This window comes from Coturnix japonica, chromosome 4 (genome assembly GCF_001577835.2).
Source record: "Coturnix japonica isolate 7356 chromosome 4, Coturnix japonica 2.1, whole genome shotgun sequence".
NCBI classification, from domain to species: domain Eukaryota; kingdom Metazoa; phylum Chordata; class Aves; order Galliformes; family Phasianidae; genus Coturnix; species Coturnix japonica.
In genome coordinates, this window is record NC_029519.1 from 41259498 (window position 1) to 41274378 (window position 14881).

Consider the following 14881-nt stretch of genomic DNA (forward strand, 5'->3'; position numbering starts at 1 on the left):
GTGTCAGAAAGGTGCCCAGTGGTACTTTGGTGAAGCAGAACAGAAAGAAATGACATTTAAAATCCTATCCTTTTTTTTTTTTTCCTTTTTGCTTTTAAGAAAGCAGGTTTGTTGGCTGGTAATGTTTTGAGGCAGCATTTCCTTGATTGTCCCAAAAACTTGATGCAGACCTTCACAGTGACTGTCATGCTGCCATCAGCCATACTAGTGTGACACTGTGCAGAGCTGAAGACTTGCTGGAGTTGTCTAAGCTTTCCTTCTGCCTGTGCTCAGGGAGGAAGGGCATTGAGATAGATGTTTGTGCCTATGCATGAGCTTAGTTCAGATATTAACCTCTTATTGCTTCTGAAGCTCAACGTAATTTGTATTACATGAAGCAGCATATTTGAGTTTAACCCAGGACTTGTGATTTCCAGCAGCAGTTGGTGGTGCTGAGGTGCTGTGCAGCACCCTGAGGGGAGCCTCTGCAAAAGCAAACTGATAACATTAGTTCTGTGAAGCCCTTTTTGTGGCAGACCTGGCTTGCTGGCACGTGTAACATTGCACTCACTCCACAGGCTGTTGAAGCTGCCTCTTCTCTGTGCTTAATCCTCACTCTGTGATTCACTTCAGTGCACAATGATTTTGGCTGTGTTGAATGCACTTTTCCTCCTTCCTGTGATTTTTTTTTTGGCTGTGTTGGAGGTGCCGGCATGCAAAACTTTCTCTGTTCACTTTTTTGCATCTTGTTTTGTAAAATCCTTTAGACTTTTTTATTGCTTTGTTTTCCATGATTGGTATTTCTTTGTTCAATTCAGGTTAGAATTGCCCCTACTGTCACTACCTGGAGTAACAAAACTCCCACTGCCCTTCCCAGCCATCCTCCTGCAGGCTGTCCCTCTGACACACAGGTATAACCTTCATTATTCTCTCCGAGCCCCCGCTCCACCCTGATAAGTCCCCTGGTGCCGTCTGTGCACCTGACACAGTCTGGTGTGGATAGGTAGAAGGAGCAGAAGCTTCCACATGTGCTCAGGTTTTGCTCCTCTGCATCCTTTGTTACGTTTTTTTAATGTATTTTTCACCTTTGCGGAAACAATTGGCTCCAGAAAGTTTTGTGTAGGAGTTTGATGTGACCTGAGACCGGTCCTTAGGATGTTTCAAGCATGATGTTTTTCTTTCCCCTCTTTCCCCTGGATATCAGAAGCATCAGAGTTAATACTTAGTCTTTTAGTTAAAGGTGCTTGCACCTGTGCTGCTGTTGGCTCTAAAAAGGAAGGTAACTTCAGGCCACTAAATGCCAACTGGTCATTTTTTTGTGGGTCTGCTCTGGTGCTGTGTTACCATCACCAACGAAATCCTACTTCTCTCCACTTCTTTTCCTGCTATCTTTTTTCACAGGGAGACAAGCCACCTCCTCCAGGCTTTATCATGCCAGGTGCCGTTAACCCCAGCGCACCACCACAGCAAGGCACATCTCCAAACTACAGCATGTACTCCCAAGCAGGCACCCGGCCAGCGTACCCACAGAGTGAGTAGCTTCATCTCCTTTTCCTCCCACCCTCTGGAGCAGACAGTGGTAAAGGGGTGTCCCCATTTCACTATCAGCTCACTCCTTGGGGTTCGGGGAATTCCAAGCCAGTCTGACACTCCTGAAGTAACATATGAGGAACACTGCTTTTTCATGGTCCCATACGTGAGACACTGTCAGATGCTGTCTTCTCTGCTGAAGTATCTGTATGCAGCTCTTAAGCTTTAAAGAGACCCTTCTTGGCCACCAGCCCTCCCGTAGGTGTACTGGGGCCAGAGACTTGGGGATGAGTCTTAGAGAAGCAGCACTGGGCTCCCCAAGAGGGATCCACTCATATCTACTGGTGGCTGGGACAGTCTCACTGGGGTTGCGGGGGGCAAGGACCTTCTGGCTTTCTGCTCCCCTGAGCAGGCTGAGGTTTTAAGCAGAGATTCTCAGGTGACTGACAGTGTTTTGGAAGCTGAGATGAGGCTGTGCAGGTAAGTGGTGTGAAGGGAAAAGGGCAGGAAGCAGAGGAAGCTTGTTCGTGCGTTCTGAACTTACTGACTGAATCTCTTCTTTCTGTTTGTAGCGTATCAGACCACACAGCAGTACTCTTTTGGAACGGGGGAAACAGCGCTGTATCAGCCCCAGCAGCCTGTTGCTGCCCCCGCTTCAGCCTCTTACCCAAACCCTGCCTCTAACACCAACCCTCCCTACCTGCCCGCTGCCCACCCTGTGCCCTCCCCGCTGTACCCTGGGCAGCCTCAGCCCTCCCCAACGAGCCTGAACCCTGCCTCTTCCTTCCCCCTTCCTCCTTCTGGCGCATCCTTTCAGCATGGCAGGCCAGGACTTCCAGCAACTTCTGTGGCTTATGCGTTACCTACTGGACCAACAGGTACTCTGCCTGCAGCCAGTGACCTTCCTGCATCCCAGAGAACAGGTCTGCGCTTGGATGGGGGGGGCATGTAGGGTGGGGGGAGGGTTTGGCTTGATTTCTCACTTAAACCTCGCTTACTATTTGTGCACGCTTCATGGTGAGTGCTCTGTGTTTTCTTGGGCCAGCTCAAGGCACTTCTGAAACACTTCCCTACACACAGCTCTTCATTTGCCCAAGACATGATGCTGTGGCATCACTTCATGAGTCTGTCGTGTACAGTGGATGAATGGTGGCACAACAATAATCTGTTGAGGCTGACAGCAACACCCGCTATGTGGCTGCGGAGCAAAATAAATTCATCAGTGTGCCCCTGCTTTGTGAGCAATGGGTCAAGCTCAAGATTGGCAGCATATTAAATTCAGTTTGCATTTGCAGTGGCATTGGCTCACGTTGACTATTTTTTCCCTAGTCACTTAGTGCAGCGGGTTTTACTGTAGCTGTGTATGCCTTAAAAGGTAATCAGAAGTGATGCAGAAGTGCTTTTAGGTGGCCTCTTTCCTGAATGCTAATCAGAAGCATGTGTGGCTGTGCTGTAGGAGCATGTTTGAGCAGGCATGGTGAGAGCATGCACCCAGCTGAGGACTGATGCCTGCTGGCAGCACCTGTGACTGCCTGAATGTATTTGTGCTTTCTGAGGGCTAACAAAGCTGTCTCCGGGCTGGCAGCTTGTGAAGTTGCAGCTTTGCATGTGACAATCGGTGCAGGTGCCAGGAGTGTTTTTTTCCTGAACACGCTTCACATCTAGGTGGACTGGATCTGTGAGCAGAGAGAGCACTAGGCGGGATCTGAGGGGTGACGTAGGGATACTGGTAGGCCCTAGGGAACCCCGTGGGGATTCTGTCACTAGGGTGATGCAGTCCAGAAACAGGGAGAAGAGGTCTTTTGCTCTATCAAGAAACGAAGAGGACCATTGTGGGACAGCTGCAGTGGGCTGTCTACAGCCAAACATGTTCTGTTCTCCTTGCAGTTACTGTGCTGGGACCCCACCTGACCCCATGTTACGGGACTGATCTGTATCTCTAACTCAGTGGGATTATTAAAATGGGTAGAATTGTTGGAAAGAGGTCCAGGCCTTGGAGGTGGAGCGGCATTGTTATGCAGACAGCATTGCTTCTGTGCCTCCAAACAAAGGCACGGAACAAGAAAATGGTTCTTTCTTATCCGTTTTACTACTGTATTTGCGTCATTGGCAGGCACTGCAGAGATCACTGCACTTCTTGGGTGAAGAGTGAAGTGCTGTAATCCATGCGGTGTGCTTGAGCAGATGAAGCTCTGCATTTTGAGTGATAGAAACTCTGGGTATTAATGATAGCGCGTGTAATTCGCACAGGCTGTGACCTAACACATCCTCCTCGGGTTGTTTTAATAGAAGGGAAATGGAGGTAGCATTATCAGCACTGCCTTGTCAGACTGCCTTTCAAACCTAAGAGCCTTCTGTGCTGCGCTTTTTGTAATCTTTATGGGAGTTACCAGCATTGTTTTCACTTCTCCCCATAGCTGTAGGGAGAGAAGGCAGCCAAGTGTCAGACCTTCAGGAAACCAAACTCTGGCATCAGTTTTCTGCTGGCAAATACCATGTTTGGGCTGAACTGCAGAGGGGGCTCTGCAAGGTGCACTGGGGCAGGTGTAGAGGTATCTAAAGACCTGATTGATCTTAACTAGAAACACATCTTCCACAGTAGCTGTATTGCTTAGGGGAAGGAGCCTTCATATGAGATCTCAGAAGAGCAGTAATCATAGCCAGAAGTAAATCCATAGTTGTGGCTGTTCTGGTGCAGAGCGTGGAGCCGAGTTATAGAATGGTCTGATACAGGAACATTGTGTCTCACATTGTAGATGTGTTTGGTTAAAGGGAGGTAGAGACAATGTGGAATCTTGAATAGCACCTGGCCTTTGAGCTGCCTTAGGTTTAGAGATGAAGGTCTTCTGTCTTGCAAGTGTATATAGCCTCAGTGTGTTAAGCCATGTTTGCATCTTGCAGTCAGCAACTGAGCCCGCATTGATTTTTCATTTTCAACTTGTCTCTCTTTGAACCTGCTTTGAAGGGAGTTGGAATCTTCAGGATCTTGCATCCTTTTTTGGAGCTGTGATAGAGAAGCTGTAAGCTATAAACACATCAGAGCGACCTCAGAGACAGGAGTTGTTTAACCCTTATGTTTGTCTTCTCTTTGCGATGGTAAACTGTGTGTCGGTTGTATTCTGCCCTTTGGGTTTGTTGTCCTTCCACGTGGGTTTAAAGTGACTTTTTGCCATGCTAGCTGCAGACAGGAGCCTTGACTCTGGCAAATGATTGGCATCCACCTTCAGGTCAAGTCCTTAAAACATCTGAAGAGCTTTCTGGAATAATAAAATGGTGGTGAGAAGAGTGTTGCTAAGAGTAATGGTCTGTCAGTTGTGCTGGCTGTTAGGAGCAGAAAATGAATGCTGGAGGAGATAAGAGAGTGGGCCTGGACTCCTCAACATTTGTTCAAAGCAAGAAGCGCTGATTTACTGCATGGGGAGAGAAATGGAGCTGTATGGGGGGGAAGGCAGACAAAACCAATTTCACGGGGTGGGTTGGATGAATGGCTCCTGTCTCTCAGCTGGCATTTTAATGAGGTTAGGTGTTTTTCTTCTGACTCCTTACGCCGATTGAGCCAGTGTGAATGTACAATTCTAGGAAGGATGCTTTATTATTTCTGAGGGAAAACCCTTGTTTTAGTTCTTTGCTTTTTATCTGCAGAAAACCTACCAGCTCAAGACCAGGCCTCTCCCTTGGCAGGTGAACGAGGTACCACCTCAGCTGCAACTGATCACAGCCACTACCTGAAATTAATTGAACAGGCATCAGTAAATGCATAATGTTCTTCAGAGAACATCAAGTGCAATGCTATTTTCTGATCAGACTTTAATCGAATCAAATTTACAATCCCTTAATTAAAACCAATAACAACAAATCTGGAGTTTTTAACCACAGAAACAAATGCCGTTGTGTTTTTAATTTCCCTACAAATTGTTCCAGGAAACTCAGCAGCGTGTGAGACTTTCTAATGTGTTCCACTGTCAGCACTGCACAAGTTAGACTTCCTATATCGGAAATACTCTGGGATGGGGAGGAGCAGAGCCCTGGGGCTGGTGGCCGTGCTTTCCATTTGTTCACAAGAAGCCAGATGCGAAGGGGGCTTAATTTGTTTTCCATTTGCCCCATCAACACGCTCTGGATGTGAAACTTGTTTAACAAAAGCTCGGGAGAAAATGTAATTTCAGAGCACTCGAGCGGATTGCGCAGTGACGTTACGCTCTGCTGTCTGAGGTGAATTGATCATCTGCTAAGTGAAAAACACTGTGGTGAAAAAGTCCATTGGGCGGGGATTTGGTTTCGGCTTTTTGTGGCTCTGTGCAATAAATCCTGATTACTTGGCGAGGCTGCAGTAACACTGACAGAAAATGTCAGCTCTGGGATGAGATAGGGACCATTTCTAATGCACTAATGTGAGCTCTGGTGTGCAGATCTTGCAGCTTTCCTTGAAGAGCAGGTTTGGTGCATTGGACTGGGAATGAATCTGCTCAGATGTGCGCTGTTTTTCAGCTTGAAACAGATTGTCCTTGGTGGAAAAAGCAAGCTGGGCTGCCCTAGCATCCATACCTGATACAGCTACCTGCTGTACATGGCAAGGGAAGCCTGGTGTTGTGGCTTCTGGTGTCCCATGGTGGCTGGGTGGATCTGACTTGTGCTGTTGAAAGCTCCTCTTGCCTCTTCTGTCTCCTCTTTCCATTTAGTTTTGGTGGGGAAAGCGTATAAGGGGAAAAAGAAGTGCTCATTCCTAATGTATGGATAGGAGAAACCTTCACAGGTAACTGTGAAGCTGTCTCAGCATATACAGTCTGTGCAGCAGAGCTGTGTTTTGGCCGTGGTAGGCAACTGCCTGCCTTTTCACAGGGCCCATCTGTTTCAAGTAGTTATACTGCAAGAGACGTGCTAGTTAGAAGGAGAACAGGGAAGAAAAAAGGATCAATTCTGCCATGGCAAGGAGCCAACCTGAGCTCTGAGAGGCGTCACTGCCCTCCTCTGAGCTACTCACAGTCTCTGTTTTTCTTTCTGTCCCAGGACCTCAGAACGGCTGGAACGACCCTCCTGCCCTGAACAGAGCTGCCAAGAAGAAAAAGGTATTCTAGGAAGTCCTGCCTCAAATGATTGAGTGCTGCCCACTTGAAAAGCAGTAACCTAACCTGCTCCAGGGGAGCTTGTTCACAGCAGAACGAAAGAGAAGGGTTAGATACAAACAAAAGCCACATCTTGTGAACAGAAAATGGCCTTCATGGCCTTCCAACATGCATTATCTCTCTCTCGGAATGTTTATACTTCTAAAAAGAATGGCGGCTTTGTGCTAGAGTTGTTGTTAATAACAACACAAATCCCTGTTTGAAGGAAGAAAATACTTTGGGCTGTTTTCATTGCTAAAAAGCAGTTGAGTTTTGCCAGAGACGATACTTAAGTGAAATGATGAGGCTGTGCAAATTGTTACAGATTATTGACCACGCTGGAGCTGAAGGCAATTTATCCTGATTAAGGGTTTGACCCTGAGAGATCTGCTAAAAGTGACATAATTTCCCTGATAGAGATAGTGTAGTTCAGTAGAAAAAGGATTTAGGTTGCAGCAGGACAGAACAACCGGGGATGTTTGGCACAGAGCAGAGTGAGCCTTTTCATCCCCTGGTGCTGCACAGCAGTCAGCATTGCTCACAGTGTGTTTGGGAAGCAAGTCTGGAGCATGTCAGGTGCTTGTGGTAAGGAAAGAAAGGAGTTGGAGCAGGCAAGATAAGGGCTGAGTGAAAGTGAGGGCAGCAGTCTCCCATGACCCTCGGATTATGGTCTCTGCTTACAGCTAAGAAGCCATTGGATAGAGGGGAAATGGTGTGTTCCTTCTGCCCATGTGCTGGGACCTCTGTCCCACAGCCACTGTGCTGTTTTGCAGGGCTTCACTGCCCAAGAATGGACATTGAGAACTGCAGACCCAAGAAAAACCCTTCTGCTGTGTGTATTGTGGTTACGGTTTCTGCTATGGTGAGGGCTTGAGGGCCAGCTCTGCTCTGAAGGAGTGATGTTCATCCCATGGTCCTGTCAAATATTAAACCTCTGTCAGAAACGTTTAGATGCTTACTTTGCTTACATCCGCAGCTCAAGGGGGAGATTTAGGCTGTAATAAAATGACTCATTTATTATTGTAAATGACTCAGTTATTATTGTAAAAGAGAACAGTCTTGCATTTCAAGCCACAGAATAATTTGCAGCCATTTTCCCCCCTAAACTCAAAACATGGCAGTTGGCATTGCAAAGTTTACTGTTGTGATTCATTGCATTTGTAACTGTCAGCAGTTGCTGTCCCATACCGCCAGCTTCATTCTGGCATCTTTCAATCAGGGCTGCCTTCAGCATTCCACAATAGTTCATTTTGCTTTCTGCCTCTAAAAAAAATGTGTGTACAGTCATGGGAGCTCTTCATTTTGTTTGGATTTCTGTCTGCCTTGTGGCAGAAGCTGACAGCTCATTTTGTTGTCTTTTCTCTCTACCAAATGTTTCCAAAATACCCCTGTGTAAAGACTGGCAGATGCTCAGGGATGAATCTGAACTGCGCTCATAATCTGTCTTAGTGCAAATGTGTTTGCCAGAAGCTTGAAAGCCTTTCAGAAGCTTTATTGGTGCTAGCTGTGATCTATGTGCTGTGTGGGCAAAAAAAAAGTAGCCACAAAAATCTAAATGTAATGATCAGAATGCATATAGGTGTAGGTTCTTTGTGTGCAGCTGCTGCCAGAGGAAGGGGTGAGTGAAATCCCACCTGCTCCCATTGTTTCTAAACCCCAGAGGCTCAGCTCCCTGCCTGGCTGGGATCTCAAGCCCTGTGAGTAGGGAGGGATGTGGGGAGCTGGGTGTTTTCTGTTTGCAGCAGTGGCATAAGCGCTGTTTGTTTTTCCCCAGGTCCCCGATAACTTCATGCCCCCAGTTCCCATCACCTCGCCCATCATGAACCCGCTGGCGGATCAGCAGGCACAGATGCAGCAGCCTCCAGCAGCACCGGTGGGCACACCCAGCTTCCAGCCTCCACAGCTCCCCGCAGGGCAGCAGGCACCGCTGGGCCCCTATGCGCCCCAGGCTGTGGGGCCGTGTGCCGTGCCTCCCACTACCTTCAAACCCAGGACAGAAGGGGCTCCCGGGGCCCCAATTGGCAATGCCATCCAGGTAACGTAACATCAGTGTTGTGTGGTTTGGGTTTCTGCACTATCAGATCTCTGTGGGCTGGGATCCTGGTGGCTGGTCTTGTGGTTAGGGTTTGTTAAAAGCAACATGGGGTTGCAGAGTGGCTTGGAAAACCTCACCTGTGCTGTTTCTTAGCATGTTCAGGCACTGCCAACAGAGAAGATAACCAAGAAGCCCATCCCTGAGGAGCACCTTATTCTGAAGACAACATTTGAAGCGCTTATCCAGAGGTGCCTGCTGTCTGCCTCTGATCCGGTAGGTCTCTGCTACAATCTCAGAGTAACCCTGTGTTCAGGTGAACACACTGCTGTCTTCAGCCACAAGCAATGCATAGGAACACCATGTGCACACATTTGGAAGCAAAGCAAGGCCCTGCTGACAGTCCAGCTGCCCAAGGAGGAGCAGCTGCTATTATGTCCACTCAAAGCTGAGGCTTATATCTATGAGTACGTGCCTTGAGTTCTCATCTGTGGTTTGTGATTTCTGTTAAACTTGCTTCAAAAGGAAACAATAGGTAGCTGAGAAATGGAAGGCTAAGAGCTCTAACAACAGCTGAAGCTGGGCAGGAACAACATCCCATAGCTTTTGATGCACTGCGAACAAACCATCCAGCTCAGAGCTTCTCATTTCTTGCCAGTGGTCAGTGACCAGCATACCAAGCCTACTAGGTGCTGCCTGTTTGGCTTGTGCATGCTGGAAGGTATTCCATGTCTTCATGATGGAAGACAGAATGGTAGCGGTCAGCAGCCCAGATCCACACTGGGAGCTGAGCAGTCAGAGCTCTATGGATGTAGGAGTAAATTGAGCATCCAGGGTCATTTGTGTTGGTTTGCTGCACCATGAAATGGTGTCTCTGTGGTTTTGACTTTTGTATGTACTTGCTCCTTGGGTGCAGCAGTTTCATGGTGGACTTGTATGGATAAATTTTCAGAGGCCACAAGCCTTGCTTTGGACAGATTCCGTTGTGTTTAGCAGGATTTGATTGCTTAAAAAATCCCACTTTTTTAAGATTATTCTTTAGAGCAGCAGCCCTCAGTCCTTCTGCTTCTTGAGTCATCCCTCTTTTCCCAGATGCACAGTGAAGGCAAAAGTATTCGCTTCACATCGGTACCAAGGGATTGCTTTTCTGCTCTGCCAACACAATTTGATTTCTTGCTCCTTCAGTCTCTCTGCTCTTAGGCAGAGCAAGTATTTCTGGCACTCAGCGCTGAGAAACACTGCTCTGACTGCACGCATCAGTTGTCAGCATATATGTAGGCACCACTCCTTCATTACACGCCAAAGGGGAAAATGGGTGTTTGAAGGGCATTAATGCTTAGGGCTTGGATCAGGAGAGGGCCAGGAGAACGAACAGCTTGTACTTGTGCCTGATTTCCTGTGGCTGGAGAGGTGCCTTACGGAGCACGGTTAATTTCTCCTTTGCCTTAGAACTAACAGCTGGCTTGTAGATCTTTTCATAGAATCATGGGATCACCAAGGTTGGAAAAGACTTAAAAGATCATCTGTTACAACCATTCAGCTATTACCACTATTTCACGGGTCTTGAAACAGGTGTCCAGACATCATGTATCTTAGAGAGTTAGGAAGCCTAAAAGGCTGTTTCTGACCAGCTCTTCTATGCTCTATCCTTACCTGCCCTGTCCTTTTACAGCCGCTGAGGGGACTTCCACACGTGGCATGGGCGATGTGCATCCAGTGTTTTTGTCCATCCCTTTGCCATCCAAACAGCTTCCCCTCCTTTCTGGCAGAGCAGGCACTCTTGAGCTAGAGCCTTCCCTTAGGCTTTGATTTTATCTCTCTGCAATTACTTAACACAGAGAAAATGTTCCTGTCACCGTGGAGATGGCAGTATCCTAAATGAAGATGGATTGATGCACGTGTACTGATATAAGAGGAGGTTCCAACACACTTGTGCCTGATGGAAATTATACTGCTACTGACCTTCTTATTTTTGCTTTTGTAAATGTAATCTGGATGCTTTGCTAGTGTGTTTTCTTGTTAGTTTGGAGTAAAATGTTTTGTTTCTGTAGCTGTTTGAAAAACCAAGTGAATGTAAATGCATTTCCCTGGTAGTTGTGGTGCTGTGAAATATAATGGGATGATTTTTAAGGGTCTTGTGGCAAAGTAATCCCATAGACACCACAGGCGTGGTTTATTCTACATAAACTCATGGAAGCAGAAAGGATCTTTAAGAACAGTTTGGATTAGGCTGTTGTTTTTCTGTTGACAGCTCCTGGCTTTACAAATCAGGCAACGAAATATATAGCAAGAACCTGCTGTGAATGACCACTGCCTGTGCCCTTAAGTTCCCAGTGATGTCACTGGCTCCTGAATTCCAGTAATATATTCGTTCAGCCATTGCAGTGCTTTGCCAGTAAGCCATCAAACAAGGCTCCTGCTCAATTTCTGTCCCACTTTGCATGCCAACTGAACCTGTGGCAAATGACTCTTTGGATGTACCTTTAAAGGTTACTGTACCATATGGGTAACTGGAGCAGTTGCATGATGAAACTGAAAGGGAAAGACCCTAGCAAAATGAAGGGAGAAAAATGCAGAGCAAAACGTTAGGAAAGTGGTTTTTGTCCAAGATGGTTTGTGTGTTGCACAGACCTCTTTGCAGTGTGCTTACTATTGCTCATTCTTCATGTGCTTTTCTTTTGCAGCAAACCAAGAGGAAACTAGATGATGCAAATAAACGCCTGGAATTTCTATACGACAAGCTTAGGGAACAGACAGTAAGTGTTGTTTTTACACTTTGCCTCAGTTAAATGGCCAGTTATCTGCACCCCAGAGACATGAAGCTCAGTAGGTTTTTTGTCACCACGGTCTGCCATGGCAGGTGTTCCACCTCAGGAAATGGCAGCCATTGGGGGCTCACAGGGGCAGGGATTGCAGTGAGTCTGTCTTCTGCTTGAAGTCTGCTGTTAGCAGCTGTGCTCAGCGTGCAGTGCTTCTGAAGGCCATTGCCTTTAAAATAAAGGACCCGATTCTGGCACCTTCTTGAGAGGCGGAGGTGACAGTCAGGACTTGTGTTGTGCTATTGCTGCTGTTTTTGCTTAACTCTGACCTGTCTCATGTGGCTTCCTCACAGCTCTCTCCAGCCATCATTAGCGGCTTGCACAACATCGTGAAGAGCATCGAAACCCGCAACTACGTGGAAGGACTGAACATCCACATGCACATAGTCAGCACCAGCAACTTCAGCGAGACCTCTGCTTTCATGCCTGTTCTGAAAGTCGTCCTCATCCAGGCCAATAAGTTGGGTGTCTGAGGTAACCCTGCACTCGCAAAGCCTGCGATGGTCGCTTTTCCAAAGAAGTGCATTTCTACAGCAAACATGCAACAAGTGGACCAAACGCTCGTCCTTACGGCATGGCGCAGTAGAGCTCTGACAAATGGCATTACGCTCTCCCTGCAAAATCCATCATTCTAGGCGGGCCTTGGAGCCCTGGTGCTTTTCTTTTTCTTTTTAACCATTTTCTCATCCCCGATGGTCTGTCTACAGATAGTATATTTAATGGGGATGGCGCCCCATATTGTCAATTTTTAGATGCATGTTATACTGTTTAACAGTGGCTTTTAATAACGGATACGTGTGAATGCGAGAAGGTAGGTTGTGTATGAGACCCTGCACCTCACTGCTCCTTAGACACCGGATTAAAGAGTCTGATCCTGTTAGAAGTGTAGTTGGTCTTTCATTTTATGAGACTGCTTGCAATTCTGTTATTATGATTTACGTGTCATACAGCTTAATTTTGCACCGGGACAAATGAGCAAAATAAAGGCTAATTGTATTTTCAATAAATGTTAATTTATTAAAACGTGTCGTGATGAAGTGCAACTCAGCTATTTGGAACCTAGAGCAGAATGAGGCAGCTGTCCATGGCTGCTGAGCTGCAAGGATATGTTTATCTTTCTGTGCTGTTCGTGATAAAGCTCTGCTTAACATTTACACTGAGATACTGACGTTTCCAGGATGGGTTTTGCAAGAGTTCTGAACAGATCCATGTGCATTTATTAAAAGCTGAGAGCAGAAATAATGTGGAGTAGTTGAAGCCACCCTTACAGAGAGGTTCTGTGCAGCCTGCAAACAAGGTGCTGATTGTTTCATGCAGTCCCCCTGAGCCTGGAGACTCCAGCCATGACACAAGCGCACGCTGTGCTGTGAGACTGTGAGCAAAGAGTCTGCGTGTACAGTGTAGATGCAACAGTTCATATTGCAAGAAATATTATGATAATGCAAGTTATGGTTGATTCCTGTGACTTCACGCTGATGATGAGTTCATCAGGCTGAAAAACAGCTCTGTTCCTCCGAGGGAATGGAGCTTAATCCTATTTCTTCTCTGCTATTTGCTGACCTCCTAAGCTTTTGTGGTTGGAGAACATGGGGCATTGAACTGGAGTTACTTTGTTTCCAAAATGTATAAAGTCATTGGACTGATTGGCTTCCCGTTAATCTGGGGCATGGATTTCTTAGCAGTGGTAGGAGTGTTTGTCTGCAGCTCTTTCTCAGGAGGGGTCGGAGGTACCATGTTTCATTTATCCATGCACAGAATTGATCCGTGTGAACCTGGGCTCTGCTCACAACTCGTGGCTGGAGCGCTGCACTGCCTGAGTTCAGTGCAGGACTGCCCGTGAAAATCTGCTCCTCTCCTGAGAGCAGCTGAGATTAATAGTAACAGGTCACCGGAGCTGCTGCCGTCTGTTCTTATCTTCAAGGAATGCCAAGCAATTAGCTGCCCATCTGATGTTATAAACGCAAATGGCCGGCTTCCTTTGCAGAAGGCAACGAAGATTTGCCAATTTACACTGCTAAAAGAATTTGGCCCCAAATAGCCCAGTTTTAATCTCGGTGAGAAGAGATTTATACCAGGCAATGTGGGCGGCCACCTCTCCTCCCTCCCTGCTGGGGCTGCTGATGCTGGGCTGAGTCCTTGAGCCAAGAGCTGGGGAGATGATAAATCACACATTGATAGCAGGAGCGGTCTCAGTGTACCCAGTGTGATGTGGGGAGTGTGGGACTGAGCTTCCAGACCCAATTCTCGAGTGCCAGCCTGGGTGCCTGTAGCCAACTGGGGTCCTGTGGGGCACAGGCAGGAGATACGGGTGTGCTTAATGCAGCCCTCCCTCAAAAAAAGGCTGCTCTGATTGAGGTCTCCACAAGCTTCAGAGCTGCACATTGGCCCAAAGTCTCACTGCAATAGTTTCTCTGGGAGTGCCCTTGGGTGGCTGCTAGGAAAATAAATAAAGACATAAATAAAAATGAGGCCAACGCTGTCAATATTTTGAGTAGCAGAAGTGTGCTGGTAGGGCAGCACAGCGCTCAATGGCTGCAGCCCCACAAACTGTTCACTGCCTTTTTTCATTGCCACTGTCCTCTTTCTTTTCTTCCAGGAGGAGGATTCTAGAAGAATGCTTAACATGTAGCAGGGGGAATAAAAAAAGTAAAGAAATAAAAAGAAGGGGGGCTTTAATTATATCCTCTCTGCTGACTGCCTCAGGAGCTGTTCTTAGTAATTAATTAGCACAGCATGTTGCGTGCTCTGCACTAACAGCACTCAGTGGGTCTGTGTGCCACATGGCCCTGAGTAGCCAGAGGGCTCTGTGAATAGAGCATCGCTTCTACACACACCGCTGCTCACTGCCACACAGTGAGGGCAAACGGTGCTGCTGCTCTGCGGCTGGAGTGGTTGTTTCTGAGCCGGGGAGTGGAGATTCACACAGAAACACAGGGCTTGGAAGGGACCTCGGGAGATCCTCCAGCCCAGCCCTCTGCTAGAGCAGCTCCCTGCAGCAGGTGATAAGGGAAAGTGTCCATGCGGGTCCTGAGCTCCTCCATAGGAGACTCCATGAGCACAGTGGGCAGCTGTTCTGTGCCTTGTCACCCTCACAGGAAAGTTCTTCCTCCTGTTCCTATGGAATTCCTGTGTTGCAGTCTGTGCCCGCTGCCCCCATCGCTGCACAGCATAGAAAAGAGCCTGGCCCCACACACTTGATTCCCACCGTTTAGGTAGTGATAAGCACTGATCAGATCCGCTCTCAGCCTTTCCCCATGCAGGTGCCCCAGGCCCCCATCATCTTTGTTGCCCTCTGCTGGACACTAGAAGTTCCCCATCCTTCTTGAGCTGTGGAGCCCAGAGCTGGGCACGGTGCTGCAGATGTGGCCTCCGCAGGGCAGAGAGGCAGATCAGCTCCCTCACGCTGCTGGCTGCTCTCT

At 47.5% G+C, this 14881-nt stretch overlaps 1 protein-coding gene across 14 annotated transcripts in view; it reads left to right on the forward strand.

Annotated features, from left to right (window-relative positions):
- SEC31A (SEC31 homolog A, COPII coat complex component) overlaps positions 1-12485 on the forward strand; it is a 32197-nt gene extending 19712 nt beyond the window's left edge. For 3 of the 14 annotated variants that reach the window (XM_015861544.2, XM_015861551.2, XM_015861545.2), the window contains 9 exons: positions 798-890; positions 1381-1510; positions 2082-2432; positions 5152-5199; positions 6517-6575; positions 8386-8646; positions 8800-8919; positions 11328-11399; positions 11756-12485. In XM_015861544.2, the coding sequence (XP_015717030.1) occupies positions 798-890; positions 1381-1510; positions 2082-2432; positions 5152-5199; positions 6517-6575; positions 8386-8646; positions 8800-8919; positions 11328-11399; positions 11756-11935 (1314 nt within the window). In that variant the 3' untranslated portion in view covers positions 11936-12485. The remainder of the gene's footprint in view (positions 1-797; positions 891-1380; positions 1511-2081; positions 2433-5151; positions 5200-6516; positions 6576-8385; positions 8647-8799; positions 8920-11327; positions 11400-11755) is intronic. The other 11 variants (XM_015861546.2, XM_015861547.2, XM_015861550.2 and 8 more) reach the window with 11 other exon arrangements.
- The last annotated feature ends 2396 nt before the right edge of the window (positions 12486-14881 follow it).